The 22,967-nt window shown below is 47.1% G+C and overlaps 1 protein-coding gene across 3 annotated transcripts in view; it reads left to right on the top strand.

Moving 5' to 3' along the window:
• LOC138758053 (tudor domain-containing protein 7-like) overlaps positions 1-22,967 on the top strand; it is a 113,198-nt gene that overhangs the window by 6,450 nt on the left and 83,781 nt on the right. For all 3 annotated transcript variants that reach the window (XM_069926423.1, XM_069926412.1, XM_069926404.1), the window contains exons 2-4: positions 3,107-3,326; positions 14,108-14,255; positions 20,145-20,349. In XM_069926423.1, the coding sequence (XP_069782524.1) occupies positions 3,114-3,326; positions 14,108-14,255; positions 20,145-20,349 (566 nt within the window). In that variant the 5' untranslated portion in view covers positions 3,107-3,113. The remainder of the gene's footprint in view (positions 1-3,106; positions 3,327-14,107; positions 14,256-20,144; positions 20,350-22,967) is intronic.

The following is a 22,967-nucleotide window of genomic DNA, read 5'->3' as shown; positions in this document are numbered from 1 at the left end:
ATAGGGCCATTGAATACAAGATTTCCTGGTAAATCCAACAGGATTGTTTGATACTTACATACATTCTCACATTTGATTCTGGACCAGATGTTAGATTGTGTCGGACTCTGGCTTTACATTACTCTTAATTTAGTCTATGTGTAGTCTGAGTCCAGCGTGTTCTTTGAATGAAGTGATAGGAGAAGGTCTTCGGTTCAACAGTCAATTTATTACACAGCACAAGAATAAAACTTAACAGAGCTCTGGGTCACTCATTAGTTCATAGGTCACCTGCACAGTGAGCTACTCCCCAAGACTGACCCCTATTGTCCAGTTGGCTCAGTTTATATAGGTCAACCTTATCATACAGAACAAACGTTGGCTTCCTTTGCTAGATTTCATTATCATACAGAACAAAAGTTGTCTTCCTTTGCTAGATCTTTTTGCATAAGGGTTATCACAAGTCATCTCCTGTTTTGCAGATATCTGGGGTGTAGCACTCCCATCTTAATCCTCCAGGCCAGACTATCCTGTTGTGTTGATCAGAAATTAATTCATCCCCAGATATTTCTAATCACCATTCTGTTCTTGTGTGGCCAATTTCTGCTGTTCTCTTTAACACCTCCTCCTGCCTTAATCTTCATTCTAGACTGGTTTTCCATTCCCTTTGTTTCTTGCAGGCCATTCTTTGTTCTGATCTGGCCTGTGTCTCCTGTGCTACTCACCACCTCCTTTAGTTTGAGCATTCCTCCTAAATCGTTTTATGCATTTCCTCTCCCTGTATTTTGGAGCAGACAATTTTGCTCAGCCAACTTTGCTCCATGCTGTGATTGCCACTTAATCACATTCCTTTTTCCCTGAACCATGCAGTAAATATACACTTATTAATTAATCATTTATTTCATACTGTTTTAACCCCTAGATTCCAACAATTGTCATAAAACTGCAGTTTTAAAATCCTGACAAGAGAATGTTGTTTCATTATTCTTGAATCCATCCTGTTTTAGCTGACGTATCCTTTCCTGAGCTGAGCAACAAATCCCATGACCAGTTGTTGCCAAAATCTCATGGTTAAATGCCAGCATTACCTACCTTGTCCTTTCATTTGCTGTCACTATGAAAACCTATGTGCTTTATGTTGTCCCTTCTGTACTTCCATATCTCCAAGTTTGTGTCAGGTAGAAATGGAAACTGAAAGACACTATCTGTCTCCACAGGTCTGACTTAATCTTGTATTTCCTTGACAATTGGAATGCCTCAAATGTTACTTTTTTTAATGGCCTGTTCAGTTTTTTTTTCTCTTCAAATTGTAAAGACTAAAGGGATGGCAGAAGATGGCATTTACCAGGGATGATGTTGAAGAAATATTTTCAAATGCTTGTCCTAAACCTCAGGGATGATTCTAAATTCCTTGGTCCTTAATTAGAATCCATTTCTTGGATCTCACTTGGAGCTAGCAAGTGGTTTCTGTGGTATTCCTTGGGGCTGTAACTTTGTCTTTTGTCATCAATTCCAAGTTTTCAATCTGTAAAATTTCTATCCAGAATTTTGTGTTATCTGTATATAACTATCTCTATACAACTGCACAGATGAAAATGTTTCATTGTATTGGAGGAGAAGCAAATTTGTGGAGAGATTGCAGGCAGTTATGATTTTTAACTTCCATATTCCACATATTAATTGGGACCCCTATGCTGTAAAAGAACTGGATGGATTAAAGTTTGTCAAATGTGTTAAGGAAAGTTTTCTTTATCAATCTATTGATCTCTCAGCTAGAGAGAGTGCAATACTAGATGTCCTATTGGAGAAACAAGACAGTGCAAATGACAAATGAGTGTAAAGGAACACCTTGGATCTAGTGATCCTAATGCCATCAGTTTCAAAATAATTATGTACCACGATAGATCTAGCTCTTGGATTGAGATTCTAAATCAGAGAAAGGCCAATTTTGATGTCATCAGAAGTGATCTGGCAAATGTGGATTTGGGCAGTTTTCTGGAAAAGGTGTTCTGGATAAGTGGGAGGCCTTCAAAAGAGACATTTTGAGAACACAGCATTTATGTTCCTGCCAGAATTAAAGGCAAGACTAACAGGTATAACTAGCTTTTTTAGATGTATTGAGTCCCTGGTAAAGGGGGCTCTTAGCAGGTGTAACCAGCAAGGAATGAATAAGCTGCTTGAGGAGTGCAGGAAATACAAGAATGCATAAACGGAAATTGGAAGGGCAAAAAGAGGAATGTGGTTACTCTGGCAGGCAAGGTGAAGGAAAATCTCAAGTGCTTCTAGAGATCTATTGAGGGCAAAAGGATAGCAAGGGTCAAAATTGGCCCTATTGAAGATTAGAGGGGTCATCTATGCATGGAAACAAGAGATGGAGGGGGGAGATCTTGAATGGGTGTGCTTGCATATGTATTTACTTGGAAGACAAATACAGAGTCTATGGAGGCAAAAGAGCAGTGAGATCATGCACCATGTATAGATGACAGAGGAAGAGGTGCTTGCTATCTTGAGGTGAATGAGTGGATAAATTCCCAGAGCCTGACAGATATTCCCCCTGAGGGAAATTGCAGGGGCCGAAGCAGAGATATTTAAAGCATCCTTGGCCATGGGTGAGCTACTGAAAGATTGCTAATGTTGTTCCTTTTAAGAAAAATACTTTGAATGATTATAGGCTGATGAATCCGATATTATTTGTGGTTAAGTTACTGGAAGAGACTGGATATACAAGTCTATGGATAGGCAGAGAATGATGAGGAATAGCCACCGTAGCTTTGTAAGTGTTAAGTTGTGTCTGACCAATCATGTAGAGATTTTTGAGGAAGTTACTTAGATAATTGATGAATGAAAGGCAGTGAATGTTGTCCATGTGGATTTTAGTAAGGCCTTCATTTCCTGCATGGGAAGTTGGTTAAGAAGGTTCAGTTGCTCTGTATTGGTGATGAGGTAGTAAATTGAAGTAGACATTGGCTTCACAGGAGGAGCCAGAGAGTGGAAGTTGATTATTGCCTCTGACTGAAGGCCCGTGATGAGTAGTGTGCCTTGAGGACCAGTGCTGGGTTCATCATTGTTAAGGAGGATATGGATGTGTTATCTTTTGCATTCTGAAGACTTTTTTTGCTTTTTTAAGGTAAAAGATGTCAGAAACTGAGAAAGACCTGGTGCTTAAGATGCTTAGAGCCGTCTTGGAATCAACCAAAGATGGTGTGGCTTTCACAAGGCTGCAGAGCGAGTATATGCAACTCACAGGTGAAATGATCCCTTATGAACAGCTTGGATTTCCCACTCTTGAGAACTACTTGAAAAGCATTCCTTCAGTTGTGAAGTTTGGAGCAAATAAAAATGGAGAGGTAAAACATTTAATTGAAGACTATTATTACAATTAGATGCTGTTGTTTCCCAATTCACAATTTTTCATTGTAAAATACTCTAGTCTCATCTGGAGATTGTTCATTTACCTTTAACCATCCACTTTTCATTTGCTATCTGTGTTGCTCGTAAAATTCTGGGTGGATATTTTGGCTAAGGATCCATTACGCAAACATCTTTGGGTAAGAGAAGGATGTGTACTTTACAGCTGTGGTCAGTGAGTGCCAGGGGCACTATATGATTGTTGCCCATCCCATCCATCTTGGGAAAATATAATCATGTCCTCAGGATAAAGTCTAATTGAACACAGACCAGCGTTGAATCTGTTTCCATTGATAATTATGAAGCAAAACAGCATTGTATGCTAGATTTATACAAATTTTTATTGGAAGAATTAAGTACAGGTAATGGATTTGTTTGCTTACTTTTAAAAACATTTTAAAATGTTAAACATACAAACTCCTTAGACACCACTAGATCTGAACACGTGTTACTGGTGCTGTAATACATGTGCTAACCATACCGCCTGAAAAGTTATTTGAAAAGTTGGTTCTTGGGTTTTTAATGACTTGAAACTAAAACACTAAAGTCAGCAGACAATGTGGTTGAAGTTAAAACACGATGCTGGAGAAACTCAGCAGGTCAAACTGTCCTTTGTATAGCAAAGATAAAAATACATAACTGATGTTTCAGGTTTGAGCCCTTCATAAATGTATGGAAAAATGTCAGCAGGTGACCAAATAAAAAGATAAGTGGGGATTTGTGGAGGAGGAGCATAGGGGCAAAGGAACGAGGGTGGAGTGCTCAGGGAAAGAAGATAGGGGAAGGGAGGGGGAAAGGCAAGCAAGTTAGCAGAAACTGGAGTGTTGTTCATCAAATTTATGGGTGGTCCAGGACCCCACCACAGCTCATTGTCTCCAACCTCATCACCTCCTTCCCATGGCTTCCAACCTCTATCTCCCATCCATGTACTACCTGGTTCTACCTTTTTTCCAAGATGGGGAGACCCATTGTTTCTGCTTGCTCTTGCCCTACTGAACTAGTTTTGATTTTAAATAAACTGACATAGATTTTTCTTCTGGTATAACCATGCAGGTTCCACAGCACAATTTCTAGGGAAGCTCAGTAAATTTATGTTCTGCCACTATGTGGTGCAAAACTTTTATCCATACAGGTCTCATTGGGAATTGATAATGGAACTGCCATTGTTATCAAGAAGATTTTACTCTTTGATTTTTTAAAAAAAAGAAAATAAGTTTGAATTGCAACTTCAACTATGTTTTTTGGTTACAGGTCTTAAACAATTAACCTTGTAATTTTGTTGCTGGTAGTTTTCCTGTTGAGATTAAAATAATCCTAAATGCCTTTTTACAAACAGACTGATAATAATTTTGAAAAATTTTATAATGTTGGTGGTGAGGGTCTTTGAAGATGCTACTTTATTGATGCACTGCCTCTTAAAGATGTCATTAATGGAGGGAAGACTAATGGCCATGATGCCACTGTTTAGGCAACTCTCTGCAGCTTATTCCTGTCCTGTGCTTTGGCACCTCCATTCTAGACAGTGACGTAACCAGTCCGAATGCTCTCCATGGTACCCCTCTATAAATTTGCAAGAGTCTTTGGTGACATACCAAATTCCTCACAAAATATTGCTGCTGGCATGCCTTTTCTATAATTTCCTTGACTTGATGGTCCCAGGACAGGTCTTCAGTGATGTTGCCATCAGGAATCTGAAGTTCTTGACCCTTTCTTCTACTAACCTCGTGATGAAGACTGGTTTGTGATCTCCTGGCTTCCCCTTCCTGAAGCCCCCAATCAATTTCTTTGTTTTACTGACGATGACTGCAACGCTGTTGTTGTGACACAACTCAACTAGCTGATCCTTCTCATTCCTGTATGCTTCTTCATTGCCATCTGTGATTCTGCTAACAACCATGGTCTCATCGGCAATTTGTAGACCGAGATGGTTGTAGAGCAGACCAGGAGCTAAACATGCATTCTTAAGGTGCACCTGTGTTGATTGTCAGTAAAGAGGAGATATTAGAACCACAGAACATTACAGCACAGAAACAGGCCCCTTTAGCCCTTCTAGTCTATGCTGAACCTTTTTTTGCCTAGTCTCACTGACCTGCACCCAATCCAGAGCCTCCATACCTCTCCTATCCATGCACCTGTCCAAATTCTTAAATGTTAAAATTGAGCCCACATTCACTACTTGGCAGCCAGTTCCACACTTCTCCACTCTCTGTATGATGTACCCTAAACTTTTCCCCTTTCACTCTTAACCCATGTCCCTCTGGTTTGTATCTCACTTATCCTCAGTCGACAAAGCTTATCTATATTTACTCTGTCTATTCTCCCCTCATTATTTTAAATGCTCTATCAAATCTCCCCTTATTGTTCTATGCTCCAGAGAATAAAGTCATAACCTGTTTTAGCTTTCCTGTAACTCAATTCCTGAAATCCAGGCAACATCCAAGTAAATCTTCTCTGCACTCTTTCTATTTTATTGATATTTTTCCTGTAGTTAGATGACCAAAACTGCACACAGTATACCAAATTTGGTCTCACTGATGTCTTGTAAAACTTTACCATAACATCCCATAAGACCCATAAATTTAAAAGTTTGTTTCAATAGTAAAGCATCTAGTTTTTTTTCTAAAGTCAGGCATGTCATCACATCTGATAGCCATTGAATAGACTCGCCAAGGCAAATAGCGCCTTTGGAAGACTACACAAAAGAGTCTGGAAAAACAACCAACTGAAAAACCTCACAAAGATTAGCGTATACAGAGCCGTTGTCATACCCACACTCCTGTTCGGCTCCGAATCATGGGTCCTCTACCGGCATCACCTACGGCTCCTAGAATGCTTCCACCAGCGTTGTCTCCGCTCCATCCTCAACATTCATTGGAGCGACTTCATCCCTAACATCAAAGTACTCGAGATGGCAGAGGCCGACAGCATCGAATCCACGCTGCTGAAGATCCAACTGCGCTGGGTAGGTCACGTCTCCAGAATGGAGGACCATCGCCTTCCCAAGATCGTGTTATGTGGCGAGCTCTTCACTGGCCACCGTGACAGAGGTGCACCAAAGAAGAGGTACAAGGACTGCCTAAAGAAATCTCTTGGTGCCTGCCACATTGACCACCGCCAGTGGGCTGATATCGCCTCAAACCGTGCATCTTGGCGTCTCACAGTTCGGCGGGCAGCAACCTCCTTTGAAGAAGACTGCAGAGCCCACCTCACTGACAAAAAAAAAGGAGGAAAAATCCAACACCCAACCCCAACCCACCAATTTTCCCTGGCAACCGCTGCAACCGTGTCTGCCTGTCCCGCATCGGACTTGTCAGCCACAAACGAGCCTGCAGCTGACGTGGACATTACCCCTCCATAAATCTTCGTCCACGAAGCCAAAGAGGAATTGGAAGGACAGCATATTTCATCCTTGTAAAATAGTGTTAAGGAGAGCAAGTGCAACTATGTGAGATTTTAGCTTAGACAAATTCAAGTCAATTGATTTACTCCAAACAGGACAAAAAAAAAATTAGGATGTGGCGCTTGCAGGAGCTGAAAGAAATCACCGCTGCCACACTGAAGATCGTTAACGACTTTTTTTATTCAAATTCAGCCCATCCCTTTAAGGGCAGCATGAGCTCAGTAACCTGGTGCATTGTGACATCATAATCATTGCCCAGGGTGCGCGCTGGAAGGGATGCTGGAGTCAGAGAGAAACCTCTGATGATGCCATTTCCCCATGGCTGCCCCACCATGTGGCGATACAAGCGGGGATGGTTCACTATGAGGATGTGCGTCGCCACACAACCCCCTCCCCAAGAATGGGGTGCGCAATCTGTCGCTTTGGCGGCCGGCCCCAGCACTTGGGCGCGGCCGTCTGCACCAGCTGTGACAAGTCCAATTGAGCGGCTTTTAAGTGGTCCACGGTAAACAGTTCTTCCCTGCTCCCCACATCTAAAGTGAAAGTTCCACCCGACCACTGGAGAACCTTGTACGGCTCTTCGTATGGGCGCTGCAGCGGGGCCCTCTGTGGTCCTCTCTGGATGAGCACGAATTGCGCCACATCCTGTTCTTTCGGTCAATGGGAAGGTTGGGTGCCGTGGTGTGATGGGGGTAGTGGGGTTAGGTTGCCCAGTGGTTTAAGGAGGTCCGCAACCCACTAACCTTCATTGTGCATCGTCTCGGCCTCCGGGTTGAAGAATTCGTCTGGCAGGGAGAGTGGCGCACCGTAAACCATTTCTGCTGACGAGACTTGCAGGTCGTCCTTGGGCGCCATTCTAATCCCAAGGAGAGCCCAGGGCAACTCGTCCACTCAGTCGGGGCTGAAAAGTCTTGCCATCAGAGCGGACTTAAGGTGTCAGTGGAACCTCTCTAGCAACCCGTTAGACTGTGGGTGGTAGGCCGTGGTGTGGTGCAGTGTTAACCCGAAAAGCCTTGCCGCTTCGACCATAATGCGGAGATAAATTGGGCGCCTCTGTCACTAGTGATGTGTGCCGGAACGCCGAAACAAGTGATCCACTTGCTGACCAAGGCTCTAGCACACGTTTCCGCTGACGCTTCATGGACCGGGATGGCTTCCGGCCACCTGGTTGCTCTGTCCACTATGGTAAACAGGTACCGCGACTCCCTGGCCACTGACAAGGGGCCCACGACATCCACATGGATATGCTGGAACCTCCGCATTGCCGAGCCACCTCCTTCTTGAGTCCATGCCAGATGAATTGCTGCACCACCATACACACGGTAGTTTTTACTGAGGGTTGGGCGAGATCGTGGATAGAGCTAACTACCCTTGCCCTCCACTCCTGTGGGACTACCGGGTGCAGTGAGCCAGTGGAGATGTCGCAGAGTAGCGGCTGGGCGGAGTCAGGAAGCTGGATATCCTCGAGCAGGAGACCTGAGATGGCGGTGCGGAGAGCTTGAGTTTCGGCGTCGTGCTGCTGGGCCTGTGCTAGCTGCACATAGTCAAGGCCGGGAGCTAGCATGCTGATGGCCGGGTGGGAGAGCGCATCCACGACCACACTGTCCTTGCCTGCCTGGTGCCGATGTTTGTCATGAATTTGGACAAGTAGGACAAGTGGCGCTACTGCCTGGCTGACCACTGATCCTTGGCCATAGCCAGTGGTTGAGTGAGGGGCTTGTGATTGGTAAAAACGGTGAAAGTTCTGCCCTCCAAGAAGTATCAGAAGTGGCGGATGGTCAGGTACAGTGCCAGGAGTTCCCAGTCGAACGTACTGCATTTAAGCTCTGGCAGCCGCGACTGCTTACTGAAAAAAGCCCACTGGCCCTACTACTTGTCCAGCCACTTTTCCAGTATTCCCCCAACCGTCGTGGCAGAAGCATCGACCAAGAGCGCCATGTGCGCTTACAGAAGTGGGTGCACCAACAAAGTCGCCACTGCGAGGCCCTGTTTCGTTGCAGTAAAGGCCTCGACCGCCTCCTCCAACCAGGCCAGGGTCTTCTCTCTCGTTGCGATCAGCGCGTAAAGAGGACACATGATGCGGGGGCATTGGGGTTGAATCTCTGGTTTAAAAAAAAATTTACTATTCCCACAAATTCCTGCAGGCCCTTGAGGGAGGAGGGTTTGGGAAAATGCTGGAAGGCTGCCACTTTCTCCAGTGCCAGAGCTGTCCCAGATGCTGAGATGGTGTGTCCGAGGAACTGCAATGTCTGTTTCCCAAACTGACATTTGGGCTTGTTGACTGTGAGGCTGAATTCTGCCTGCTGGGTGAACAGGGTACAAAGATATGCCTTGTGCTCTTCGTGGCTGCAGCTGGCTACAATGATGTCATCTAGGTAGAAAATCCCTACCCACTGAGCCCACGAGGCGCTGGAATGTCTGGCCACGTTCTTCAACCCGAACGGCATCCGGAGGGCACTCAGCTCAGCCCCAGTATCCACCAGGAACCGGTGGCCCGTGGATTTGTCAGTGATGTAAAGGAGGCTGTTCACGAGGCCAACCGTCGCAGCCATCAACAGCAGTTGGCCTAACTGTTTCCCTGGATGTCGCAGAACTGGTGGCACTTGCGGGCTTTCATTCCCCAGCGATGTGATAAAAGCACCGTGTTGTCTGGGTTTCTTCGGGCTTGTGCTTGGGGGGTATCCTGCAGACGGTGGGGCTCCGGCTTGGAGACTTGGTTGAGGGCTGCCTCGTTCTCCTGTTTTGTGCGCCAGAGGGCATCTGCCCAGAGTGTGGCCTTGTGGGGATAGGAAAAGTTCTCTTTGGACAGATGGAGCCCGATATCTTCTGGCATCTGTTCAAGGAATATCTTGCGGAAGAGGAAACACGGCTCATGATCCTCCCCCAGGGCCAGCATTTCATCCATGAGGGCTGAGGGGCTGTGATCCCCCAACCCATCCAGGTGTAACAGCCTGGAAGCATGCTGCTGGGGAGTGATGCCAAACTTTCCCAGGAGTAGATTTTTTGAGTGTGGTATACTTGCCCACTGCTGGTGGCCGCTGAATGATGGCGTCTACCCTCGCTGCTATTTCCTGGTCCAGCGAGCCCATGACGTGGTAAAATTTCGTGGTGTTGGCTGAGATGTTGCAGAGGTGGAATTGTGCCTCCGCCTGCCCAAACTACGTTTGTGGGCGAAGGGGCCAGAAGAGGGGATGTTTGAGGGGCTACTGCGTTCACCTCAGCTGCATTATTCATTTGCTGGATCCAGATAGCTGTCTGGGCGTGTCGGGCTCACCACTGTGGCGCTTGCAGGAGCTGAAAGAAATCACTTCTGCCACACTGAAGGTCATTAACGACTGTTTTTATTCAAATTCAGCCTGTCCCTTTAAGGGCAGCATGAGCTCAGTCACCTGGTGCATTGCGATGTCATAATTGTTGCCCAGGGTGCACGCTGGAAGGGATGCTGGAGTCAGAGAGAAACCTATGACGACATCATTTCCCCATGGCTGCCCTTCCACGTGGCGATACAAGCGGGCCAGTTTGCCATGAGGATGTATGCTGCCACAAGGAATCAAATTAATATCAAGAACTAAAGTCAACAAATACATGGAAAGAAAAGAACATGACCAAAACATATTAAACAATGTACCACCTTTTTCGTATTGCATCTGTCAGATTTTGAAGAAATAGTAAAATAAAATTTAGTCAATTGAACTTTGGAGAAATAAGCGTGATGTACTACTTTACATTGTAATAATGTCAGAAACATAGAGAAAATGACTTTACCAATTTAAAAATAGATTCATATGTAGTATCAGAAAATAATTGTTGAAAATCTTGCTCCCTTAATTTCCTAGTAAGGTCCAGGGAATTATCACCAGACAATAATAATGCCTCATAAAGAGCTGATATTAACTTTTTATGATTTGGTTTAAAATTGTAAATCTTCTCTATCATATCTAATTCCAAAGCTTGAGGGAGACTCAATACCAAGAAATTCAAAAAGATACAAATCTGTCAATATCTTAAATAATTTAGACAATGTTTTTTAATGTAGAGGATAAGTGTTCAAAAGAGGCCAAATTTTGGTCACTGAAAGATCTTGAATAGATCGGATATTGAATAGATACCTTATTCCGACCATTTATAAAAACCAAAATCTTGTACCAAAAGTTAAAAAAAATTAGCTAAAAGGGGACTGACAAAAGCAGAAATTAATGGTATCCAAAATGGTGTCTGAATTGAAACCAAATTCTCAATGTATGTTTAACAACAATATTATCAGTTAATTTAGAAGCAGAAAAAGATAGTGCTCTATTAAAATAAGAGAATAATTCTTAGTAGATTCAATTTCAAGATTAATCCAACTCGCAGCATCCTGTCTATCCTAATAATGAATCCAAAATGTAATATATCTAATATTAGGCTGTCCAATAATAAATCTAAAATTAGGAAATGCCAAACCCCTCTTCGGGTTTTGAAGAAAATTTTTATTAAAATTGGGCCATTTATTTTTCCAAATAAGAGATATTTGAATTTTAAAAAAGTTTTGGGAACAAATACAGGTTCAGCTTGCAAAATATACTGTAGCATCTTTCTAAAATGCATCACCTCACACATGTCTGCAATAAGTTCCATCTGCCATTTTTTTTCATCCTATTTTTCAAACTTCCAGATTCCTCTGCAAGCTTTGAAAACCTTCTTCACTGTCCACAATGCCTCCAATTTTAGTGTCATCTGCAAACTTACTGATCCAGTTTACCACATTATCATCCAGATCATTGATTATAAATTACAAACAACAATGATCCTAGCCCCAATCCCTGAGGCATACCACTAGTCACAGGCATCCAGTCTGAGAAGCATTCATCCACCACTACTCTTTGGCTTCTCCCATCCAGCCATTGTCAAATCCATTTCACTATCTCTCCATGAATAATGACCCCCCTGAACCTGCTTGACTAACCTCTCATGTGGGATCTTGTCAAAGGCCTTACTAAAGTTCATGTAGACAACATCCACAGCCTTTTCTTTGTCAACTTTCCTGTTAATCTCCTCAAAAACTCTGTAAGATTGGTTAAACACGACCTACCACACACCAAGCAATGTTGCTTATCCATAACTCGTCCTTGATTATCCAAATAATTGTATATCTGATCTTGAAGAACACCTTCCAATAATTTACCTACTACTGACATTGGGCTCACTGGCATATTCTTTCCAGGGTTACTTTTGGAGCCTTTTTTAAACAACTGAACAATGTGAGCTACCTTTCAATCCTCCTGCATTTTTGCCAGAGCCTCTGTAATTTCTACACTTGTCTCCCTCAAGGAAATAATTTATCAGGCCCTGGGGATCTATCCACCCTTATTTGCTTTAAGACAGCAAGCACTTCCTCTTCTTTCATCTGTATAGGTTCCATGACATCACTGCTTGTTTTCCTTACTTTCCACATCTCTCTGCCTGTTTCCTGAGTGAAATCTTCCATCTCTTTTTGCCTCCATACAAAGTTGAGCACCCTGATTGTCAAAGGGACCAATTTTGTCCCTTACTATCCTTTTGCTCTTAATATACCTGTAGAAACCCTTAGGAGTCTATAGTATATCCTCTTGAGGATTGATATATTTTTTATTAAACTCAATAAAGATATTTTAAAAAGAAAGACACTCTTGCCAAAGCAACCTCATGTTTTTTTTTCAGCTTCCTGATTATTTTTTGGTTATTTTTTGTTGCATTTTTTTAATACTCAGGTACTTCATTTACCCCACATTGCCTATAGCTACTATTATACAAGTCTCTTCTTCTGAACTAGATCCCCAATATCTCTTGAAAACCAAGATTCCTTGTGTCTTCTAACCATGCCTTTAATCCTGACAGGAACATACAAACTCTGTCCTCTCAAAATTTCATTTTTGAAGCTTCTCTACTTACCTTGCACATCCTTGACCATAAACAATTTATCCCAATCTACGCATTCAAGATCCTTTTTCATTTCCTCAAAATCGGCCTTCAAATTAGAATCTCAACCTGAGGCCAGTACTAATACCAATCTGCACTGTCTGTGGTCTTCCAATGAGGGAGTCAAGAATCCAGTTGCAGAGAAGTGCAGAAGCCCAGGTTTTGAACCTTCCTAACCATTATTGAGGGGATGATGATGTTGAAAGCTGACCTATAATTGATGAAAAGCAGCCTGATGTTGGTATTGCTGTTGTCCAGGTGATCCAGGGCTGAATGGAGAGCCACTGAAATTATATCTGTTATACTACATTGCAAATTCTAGTGGTATGAGTTGATTGTGGACATGACCAACCTCTGGTGCTACTGGCCAATAGTCATTGATAGAGCTCACCCTGCTATTGGGCACCTGCATGATGCCCTTTTGAAGCAGGTGGGAACCTCCAAGTCTAGTAGTGTGATTGAAAAGGTCTGAACATTCAGCAAGTTGGTTGGCACAGATTTTTTTGTATCCTGCCAGGTCCACCCATCAGGGCCTGACTCTTTATGACGTTTACCCTCTTGAAACATGTTCTGATGTTGGCCTCTGAAACCCATTACAGGATCACCAGCTTCTCCAGGGATTCTCTTTTCAAAGCTAGCAATAAAATGTATTCAAGTTGATGCTAAGTTAATGATGAAAGTTCTGCAGTAAATTTGGTTTGTAACAGCAATTTCAAATTCAGGAGTTGGCTCGGTGTCATTGTTTCTGATTGTTCAGCACTTTAACAGAGTGCAGACACAAGTGCCGATCACGCAGGTTTGGATATAAGCTATCTCTTTTACAAGAGCCTTCACATATTTTGATTAGGAGATTTTTGTGTTATTTTTAAAAATGCCTCTCAAGTGAAATACTGAAAGACTCCTTTACTGTGGAATGAAACCCCACAAAGAATCTTAAAGAACAAGGAAATTGTATAAAGTAAAAATAAGAAAAAAGTAACCAAAATTAAATACCCTTGCAACTTGGTTAAATGTTTCATCAGTCAATATATCTGAAGTTTATCACTGATAGGTGCTGTATTAAATAAATGAAAGCATTGGCGACAGCTGTGTTTAAACCTACAATTGTTTTGGGAACAATACTCGCTTTGGGTAAATAGCTACATAACAACAAATTATAGTAATTTAGCTTCTCTAACAGTTGTAGGGTTGGGTGTGGGGAAGGTTCCTTAAAGGACTTTGGGCGGGGGGAGGGGGGGGAAAGGAATGCAAAATTTACTCTATTGAGAGCAAGAACAATTTTTACTATAAATTTGGATAACCCGCCGTCTTTTGCTCTTAAAGAAATGTCCAATAAATCATCAGAGGAATCTCCAATAAAACTTTTTCTCATTTTATCCACAGGTTGTTTGCTATGCGACTTTAAGCAATGAGACTGCACACATTGCAAAACTGGTAGCTCGTCAGAGAAGTCCTAAAAAAAGACATAATGGACAAACATTGGTAAATTCTCAATTACGATTAAAGCGTGTTTTACCAGATATACAAGTAGGTAAGTCCACTTTGGTTATTTTAATTTTTTTTAATAAATGTGTTATGGAACAATAGCTCTATTTTAAATTTAGACATACAGCATGGTTCACAAGCCGATGCCATCCAATTAACCTACAACCCTGAAAATTTCAGATGGTTGGGGGAAACCCATGCAGACACGAGGAGAACATACAAACTCCTTATAGACAACACGGGATTCGAACTCCAGTCCTGATACCTGGCGCTGGTGCTAATCGTTCTAACCCTGCCACCCTTTTGAAGTTGTTTTTTTTTCCATTTTGAATCTTAACATAAACATGATAAGAATGCAGTGACCAAATGACGAGAGTTGTCTTTCTATTGTGAAAAAATCTTTTTATTAACAAAGATCATCAAATATATATTTTTTCATGGATGCATTTATCTTTAAATGTTTTAGGCCAAATATTACCTGCTGTGGGTTTTGAAAATATATGATTTTTGTGTTGCCAGATTTTAAATGTATCCCTCCCTGTTGCTGCATGTCTGCTTGTTTTGACATTCCACTGATACATGATCCAATCTTGAGGACTTTGATTGTCGTGCGTAAAAATGGAACCTACTTTTTCTTTGATCATCTCATGATGTGGTTTGCCTCGTAGATTTGCTGTTGGGGTTGTTCATCAGTTTTTGCTTTAATCTTCCTTCCATATGTTAGGAATTTCTGATATCCATAATCAACTGCTAATGCATTCATTGTTGGTAAATTTTTATAGTTTTTAGTACTTATAGGTTTTAGTACTTGTACTTGTGGGTTTTGGTACTTGTGGGTTTTGGTACTTGTGGGTTTTGGTACTTGTGGGTTTTGGCACTGGTGGGTTTTGGCACTGGTGGGTTTTGGCACTGGTGGGTTTTGGCACTGGTGGGTCTCGGCACTGGTGGGTCTCGGCACTGGTGGGTCTCGGCACTGGTGGGTCTCGGCACTGGTGGGTCTCGGCACTGGTGGGTCTCGGCACTGGTGGGTCTCGGCACTGGTGGGTCTCGGCACTGGTGGGTCTCGGCACTGGTGGGTCTCGGCACTGGTGGGTCTCGGCACTGGTGGGTCTCGGCACTGGTGGGTCTCGGCACTGGTGGGTCTCGGCACTGGTGGGTCTCGGCACTGGTGGGTCTCGGCACTGGTGGGTCTCGGCACTGGTGGGTCTCGGCACTGGTGGGTCTCGGCACTGGTGGGTCTCGGCACTGGTGGGTCTCGGCACTGGTGGGTCTCGGCACTGGTGGGTCTCGGCACTGGTGGGTCTCGGCACTGGTGGGTCTCGGCACTGGTGGGTCTCGGCACTGGTGGGTCTCGGCACTGGTGGGTCTCGGCACTGGTGGGTCTCGGCACTGGTGGGTCTCGGCACTGGTGGGTCTCGGCACTGGTGGGTCTCGGCACTGGTGGGTCTCGGCACTGGTGGGTCTAGGCACTGGTGGGTCTCGGCACTGGTGGGTCTCGGCACTGGTGGGTCTCGGCACTGGTGGGTCTCGGCACTGGTGGGTCTCGGCACTGGTGGGTCTCGGCACTGGTGGGTCTCGGCACTGGTGGGTCTCGGCACTGGTGGGTCTCGGCACTGGTGGGTCTCGGCACTGGTGGGTCTCGGCACTGGTGGGTCTCGGCACTGGTGGGTCTCGGCACTGGTGGGTCTCGGCACTGGTGGGTCTCGGCACTGGTGGGTCTCGGCACTGGTGGGTCTCGGCACTGGTGGGTCTCGGCACTGGTGGGTCTCGGCACTGGTGGGTCTCGGCACTGGTGGGTCTCGGCACTGGTGGGTCTCGGCACTGGTGGGTCTCGGCACTGGTGGGTCTCGGCACTGGTGGGTCTCGGCACTGGTGGGTCTCGGCACTGGTGGGTCTCGGCACTGGTGGGTCTCGGCACTGGTGGGTCTCGGCACTGGTGGGTCTCGGCACTGGTGGGTCTCGGCACTGGTGGGTCTCGGCACTGGTGGGTCTCGGCACTGGTGGGTCTCGGCACTGGTGGGTCTCGGCACTGGTGGGTCTCGGCACTGGTGGGTCTCGGCACTGGTGGGTCTCGGCACTGGTGGGTCTCGGCACTGGTGGGTCTCGGCACTGGTGGGTCTCGGCACTGGTGGGTCTCGGCACTGGTGGGTCTCGGCACTGGTGGGTCTCGGCACTGGTGGGTCTCGGCACTGGTGGGTCTCGGCACTGGTGGGTCTCGGCACTGGTGGGTCTCGGCACTGGTGGGTCTCGGCACTGGTGGGTCTCGGCACTGGTGGGTCTCGGCACTGGTGGGTCTCGGCACTGGTGGGTCTCGGCACTGGTGGGTCTCGGCACTGGTGGGTCTCGGCACTGGTGGGTCTCGGCACTGGTGGGTCTCGGCACTGGTGGGTCTCGGCACTGGTGGGTCTCGGCACTGGTGGGTCTCGGCACTGGTGGGTCTCGGCACTGGTGGGTCTCGGCACTGGTGGGTCTCGGCACTGGTGGGTCTCGGCACTGGTGGGTCTCGGCACTGGTGGGTCTCGGCACTGGTGGGTCTCGGCACTGGTGGGTCTCGGCACTGGTGGGTCTCGGCACTGGTGGGTCTCGGCACTGGTGGGTCTCGGCACTGGTGGGTCTCGGCACTGGTGGGTCTCGGCACTGGTGGGTCTCGGCACTGGTGGGTCTCGGCACTGGTGGGTCTCGGCACTGGTGGGTCTCGGCACTGGTGGGTCTCGGCACTGGTGGGTCTCGGCACTGGTGGGTCTCGGCACTGGTGGGTCTCGGCACTGGTGGGTCTCGGCACTGGTGGGTCTCGGCACTGGTGGGTCTCGGCACTGGTGGGTCTCGGCACTGGTGGGTCTCGGCGCTGGTGGGTCTCGGCGCTGGTGGGTCTCGGCGCTGGTGGGTCTCGGCGCTGGTGGGTCTCGGCGCTGGTGGGTCTCGGCGCTGGTGGGTCTCGGCGCTGGTGGGTCTCGGCGCTGGTGGGTCTCGGCGCTGGTGGGTCTCGGCGCTGGTGGGTCTCGGCGCTGGTGGGTCTCGGCGCTGGTGGGTCTCGGCGCTGGTGGGTCTCGGCGCTGGTGGGTCTCGGCGCTGGTGGGTCTCGGCGCTGGTGGGTCTCGGCGCTGGTGGGTCTCGGCGCTGGTGGGTCTCGGCGCTGGTGGGTCTCGGCGCTGGTGGGTCTCGGCGCTGGTGGGTCTCGGCGCTGGTGGGTCTCGGCGCTGGTGGGTCTCGGCGCTGGTGGGTCTCGGCGCTGGTGGGTCTCGGCGCTGGTGGGTCTCGGCGCTGGTGGGTCTCGGCGCTGGTGGGTCTCGGCGCTGGTGGGTCTCGGCGCTGGTGGGTCTCGGCGCTGGTGGGTCTCGGCGCTGGTGGGTCTCGGCGCTGGTGGGTCTCGGCGCTGGTGGGTCTCGGCGCTGGTGGGTCTCGGCGCTGGTGGGTCTCGGCGCTGGTGGGTCTCGGCGCTGGTGGGTCTCGGCGCTGGTGGGTCTCGGCGCTGGTGGGTCTCGGCGCTGGTGGGTCTCGGCGCTGGTGGGTCTCGGCGCTGGTGGGTCTCGGCGCTGGTGGGTCTCGGCGCTGGTGGGTCTCGGCGCTGGTGGGTCTCGGCGCTGGTGGGTCTCGGCGCTGGTGGGTCTCGGCGCTGGTGGGTCTCGGCGCTGGTGGGTCTCGGCGCTGGTGGGTCTCGGCGCTGGTGGGTCTCGGCGCTGGTGGGTCTCGGCGCTGGTGGGTCTCGGCGCTGGTGGGTCTCGGCGCTGGTGGGTCTCGGCGCTGGTGGGTCTCGGCGCTGGTGGGTCTCGGCGCTGGTGGGTCTCGGCGCTGGTGGGTCTCGGCGCTGGTGGGTCTCGGCGCTGGTGGGTCTCGGCGCTGGTGGGTCTCGGCGCTGGTGGGTCTCGGCGCTGGTGGGTCTCGGCGCTGGTGGGTCTCGGCGCTGGTGGGTCTCGGCGCTGGTGGGTCTCGGCGCTGGTGGGTCTCGGCGCTGGTGGGTCTCGGCGCTGGTGGGTCTCGGCGCTGGTGGGTCTCGGCGCTGGTGGGTCTCGGCGCTGGTGGGTCTCGGCGCTGGTGGGTCTCGGCGCTGGTGGGTCTCGGCGCTGGTGGGTCTCGGCGCTGGTGGGTCTCGGCGCTGGTGGGTCTCGGCGCTGGTGGGTCTCGGCGCTGGTGGGTCTCGGCGCTGGTGGGTCTCGGCGCTGGTGGGTCTCGGCGCTGGTGGGTCTCGGCGCTGGTGGGTCTCGGCGCTGGTGGGTCTCGGCGCTGGTGGGTCTCGGCGCTGGTGGGTCTCGGCGCTGGTGGGTCTCGGCGCTGGTGGGTCTCGGCGCTGGTGGGTCTCGGCGCTGGTGGGTCTCGGCGCTGGTGGGTCTCGGCGCTGGTGGGTCTCGGCGCTGGTGGGTCTCGGCGCTGGTGGGTCTCGGCGCTGGTGGGTCTCGGCGCTGGTGGGTCTCGGCGCTGGTGGGTCTCGGCGCTGGTGGGTCTCGGCGCTGGTGGGTCTCGGCGTTGGTGGGTCTCGGCGTTGGTGGGTCTCGGCGTTGGTGGGTCTCGGCGTTGGTGGGTCTCGGCGTTGGTGGGTCTCGGCGTTGGTGGGTCTCGGCGTTGGTGGGTCTCGGCGTTGGTGGGTCTCGGCGTTGGTGGGTCTCGGCGTTGGTGGGTCTCGGCGTTGGTGGGTCTCGGCGTTGGTGGGTCTCGGCGTTGGTGGGTCTCGGCGTTGGTGGGTCTCGGCGTTGGTGGGTCTCGGCGTTGGTGGGTCTCGGCGTTGGTGGGTCTCGGCGTTGGTGGGTCTCGGCGTTGGTGGGTCTCGGCGTTGGTGGGTCTCGGCGTTGGTGGGTCTCGGCGTTGGTGGGTCTCGGCGTTGGTGGGTCTCGGCGTTGGTGGGTCTCGGCGTTGGTGGGTCTCGGCGTTGGTGGGTCTCGGCGTTGGTGGGTCTCGGCGTTGGTGGGTCTCGGCGTTGGTGGGTCTCGGCGTTGGTGGGTCTCGGCGTTGGTGGGTCTCGGCGTTGGTGGGTCTCGGCGTTGGTGGGTCTCGGCGTTGGTGGGTCTCGGCGTTGGTGGGTCTCGGCGTTGGTGGGTCTCGGCGTTGGTGGGTCTCGGCGTTGGTGGGTCTCGGCGTTGGTGGGTCTCGGCGTTGGTGGGTCTCGGCGTTGGTGGGTCTCGGCGTTGGTGGGTCTCGGCGTTGGTGGGTCTCGGCGTTGGTGGGTCTCGGCGTTGGTGGGTCTCGGCGTTGGTGGGTCTCGGCGTTGGTGGGTCTCGGCGTTGGTGGGTCTCGGCGTTGGTGGGTCTCGGCGTTGGTGGGTCTCGGCGTTGGTGGGTCTCGGCGTTGGTGGGTCTCGGCGTTGGTGGGTCTCGGCGTTGGTGGGTCTCGGCGTTGGTGGGTCTCGGCGTTGGTGGGTCTCGGCGTTGGTGGGTCTCGGCGTTGGTGGGTCTCGGCGTTGGTGGGTCTCGGCGTTGGTGGGTCTCGGCGTTGGTGGGTCTCGGCGTTGGTGGGTCTCGGCGTTGGTGGGTCTCGGCGTTGGTGGGTCTCGGCGTTGGTGGGTCTCGGCGTTGGTGGGTCTCGGCGTTGGTGGGTCTCGGAATGCATTTTAAAAAAAAAAAAATGCCTGGTGCTAGTTAGTTGGAGATAAAAGATTCAAATTAGAAAACTTACCAGACTGCATCTGTTAATTTTGTACTCCTTCACAAGCTGCTTTCACCTGAACCCTTTTTAATAGAACTGTAGAGACAGTTGTATATTATACTTAAATATCAATAAGTTATTACTTGATAAAGGATGAGTAATTGGAGGAAGGGAGAAAAGGAGTCTTGCTTTTTGTTCATAATTACTGATCTTTATTGAGGACACTACATTGACTCTGTGAGCTCATTTATGTTTGGCAATTGATCATAACATTCTTTGTAACATGGTGATTCTTTAATGTATCTGTTTGGCTGATTAAGATACATTATTATTTTTTTAATTTTTATGTATTATTCCTCAGGAAAACCAAAAGAAACCTTGAGACAACCAGAATGCACTAACCAATCAGAAAAAGGGGGCCAGAGGACAAGTAGTTTTACAAGAGTGCAAGCAACAAAGACTGGTTTGGGAAGAGAAGTGCTTTCAGATTTGAAAGTACATGCACATGTTGTGGCTGTACCCAAGGATGTTTCAATTCGTAAACCTCAGTTTGCTACAGTCAATAGGTAACTTGACTTGTATTAAAAATATTTCTAGGAAAACAAATACAGGAGATCAGATAGCTTAATGTTTTGTTTGATGAACTATATTCTATGATTAAGCTAGTAACTTTTTTAAAAAAAAATAAAAAAAAACTTTGGCTAAAATGCAAAATTGCTTTAGCCAGTTCCTTGACATATGATAAATTAATCATATCATTTGTGTTCTCCATTTAATCTCTTTGAGTCAGCTGATCTAGCCAAGGTTCAAATGTTATAATTGGTCTCCTTAGTCACATTGGTTTTAGAGGAGGAATTCATTTTATTGAAATGAAATTGCTTCAGTTCTTTTTCCATCATACTTATATTTTTGAATTATTGTAGTATCTTTAAGACATGATATTTCTGATTTTTAGAAGATGTGTGTGATGGGATTGTGTTATTAATCTTTAGGTATATAAAATTCTACATATATATTTTTAGTAAAGTTAAAGTAGGTTTGGATTCTGGGTCACACAGACACAGAAACCATTTTGAAAGTCAAAATGTCTGTTAAGCTATTATTCTGCTGGAACCTTTTTTGCTTAAAAAGACTGCTAATTTAAAAGTGCAAACAGTCATAAGTCTTGTGAGTTCTCCACTGAGAACTCAAAACAATAAATGTTTGCTCAGAAATATCTGTTTACACACACAGCTATTCTGCTAGCTGATTAAAGCAGATTGGAGTTTATTGCTCTAGATTCATTCTTTTGAAGTGTGTCAAAGTAGACAGATGCTTTTAGCATATAGATGTAAAATAACTTTGAAAGGATCTTCAAAAGACAAATTATGTCATGTGTTGAGACATTTTAGAGAAACCTATTACTGACCCAGGGGCATTTTGAAACCAGAAGAAGTTGACCATCCTGAAAGTGAAAAACAGAATTTTGAAATGAGGGAGGAAGCTATGTTTCAATGTCGGAATTCTTAGATTGGTTGAATTTACCTGTTTTTTTTTCTCAAGCGAAACGTTTAAGTTTAGAGAAATCTATTTCATAGGAGGATATAGCTGTGGCTATTTCCTCATTACCGTCAGGTTAATCTCCAGAATAAGATGGATTTCCTGCAGAATTTTATAAATCCTTCTCCAAACAGCTTGTACCTCACTTAACTCTGCTATTGGCTGATTCATTTAAAGAAGAGAAACTGGAGGGGGCATGGCAAGATGGCATAGAGTCTGGACGTGTAATCTCGACCTCTCTGGCCAGACTTTTAAATACCTGTTTTTTAACCCTTTGTTTCCAAGTTTAAACTTTTTAAACTTTAGTTTAAAGTATTAAGTAAAAAGACTAAATCTCAAGTCCAAAAGAAAATACATTTTCGAAGTGCTGTGGAGGCTGAAAAGGAAGTGCATCAGGCAGCATTACAATCTGAAGAAATCGTTTTTCTTCGCGAATGGATGAGAATGGATGCGGGGGGAGACCAGCAGCGACTCCCTGAAGAAGTCGGGATGCCATCGCTGGGAGTCCAGACCCGCAGTAAATCTTTTAAAATGCCTTTTGTTGAATTACAGCAGGAGCTGCAGTTACCTTGTTCTGCCATCATGTCAGAGAGAGGAGAGCTAAGATTTGCGGATTCACAATGTATGCAATTAAATGCAGTTATTCAACCTATGTTGACATCTCTAATGAATGAGATGGTTCAAATGAACGCTGGTATAAGTTCAGAATTAAAAATGGTTAAGACACGTGTGGATGCATCTTATAAAGAATTAAAAAAATTTCAGAGAGCTTTTTTGGACTGTAAACAACAAGTGACTTCTAACACAAAAAATCAGTCATAGAATTAGGAGATCGTGAGAAGGAGCTAGAAAGAAAAATAGATTATTTGGAAAATCAAAGCAGAAAGAACAATGTGAAAATTGTTGGTTTGCCAGAAGGTATAGAAGGACAAGGTCCTCTTTGTTTCTTTAAAGACTGGATTCCGCAAATATTAGGGCAAGAATTTTTCTCTGGGGGATTGGCACTGGAAAGAGCCCATAGAACTTTAAGAAGAATACCCTCAGCTGATCAACCCCCGAGACCGGTAATAATTCGATGTCTGAGTTACTTGGATAGAAAAGCAATACTTCGACTTGCAGTATAAAATGCGAGACAACGACAAACCCCATTATTGATTCAGAATAGTAAATTCTTTTTTTATCCTGATCTGAGTCAAGATGTCATTCAACGTCGACGTCGATTTAAACCAGTTAAAGAAGTTTTGTGGTGTAAAGGTTACAAGTCTACTTTTCGTTACCCTGCAGTGTTGAAGGTGTTTTATGGAGACTATCAATTTTGGTTGTTTGAAACTGATTGTGAAGCAATGATTTTTTGCTGACTCATTCCCGGATATGAGGACAAAGACTTTTTTTTAAATATTCTTTTTTTCTTTTTTTATGGCTCTCCTTAGGAGAGTTGGCTGAAGGTGGGGGGAGGATAAGTCAAAGGTTTTAGCTCAGAATATAAAAAATGTTAACATTATATATTCAGACCTAACTGGTTTTATAAAAAAATCTTCTTATAATATACATTGATTACCGAATAGTCTATATTTGCCCTCAACCACATTGATTGAATGTGTCCTTTCGCTAGATGCTGAAAAAAAATTTGATGGTGTGGAATAGG

The sequence above is a fragment of the Narcine bancroftii genome, chromosome 1 (assembly GCF_036971445.1).
Source record: "Narcine bancroftii isolate sNarBan1 chromosome 1, sNarBan1.hap1, whole genome shotgun sequence".
In the NCBI taxonomy this organism is placed as follows: domain Eukaryota; kingdom Metazoa; phylum Chordata; class Chondrichthyes; order Torpediniformes; family Narcinidae; genus Narcine; species Narcine bancroftii.
Note: the sequence above shows the minus strand (reverse complement) of the source record. Positions and strands in the feature narration are given on the sequence as shown.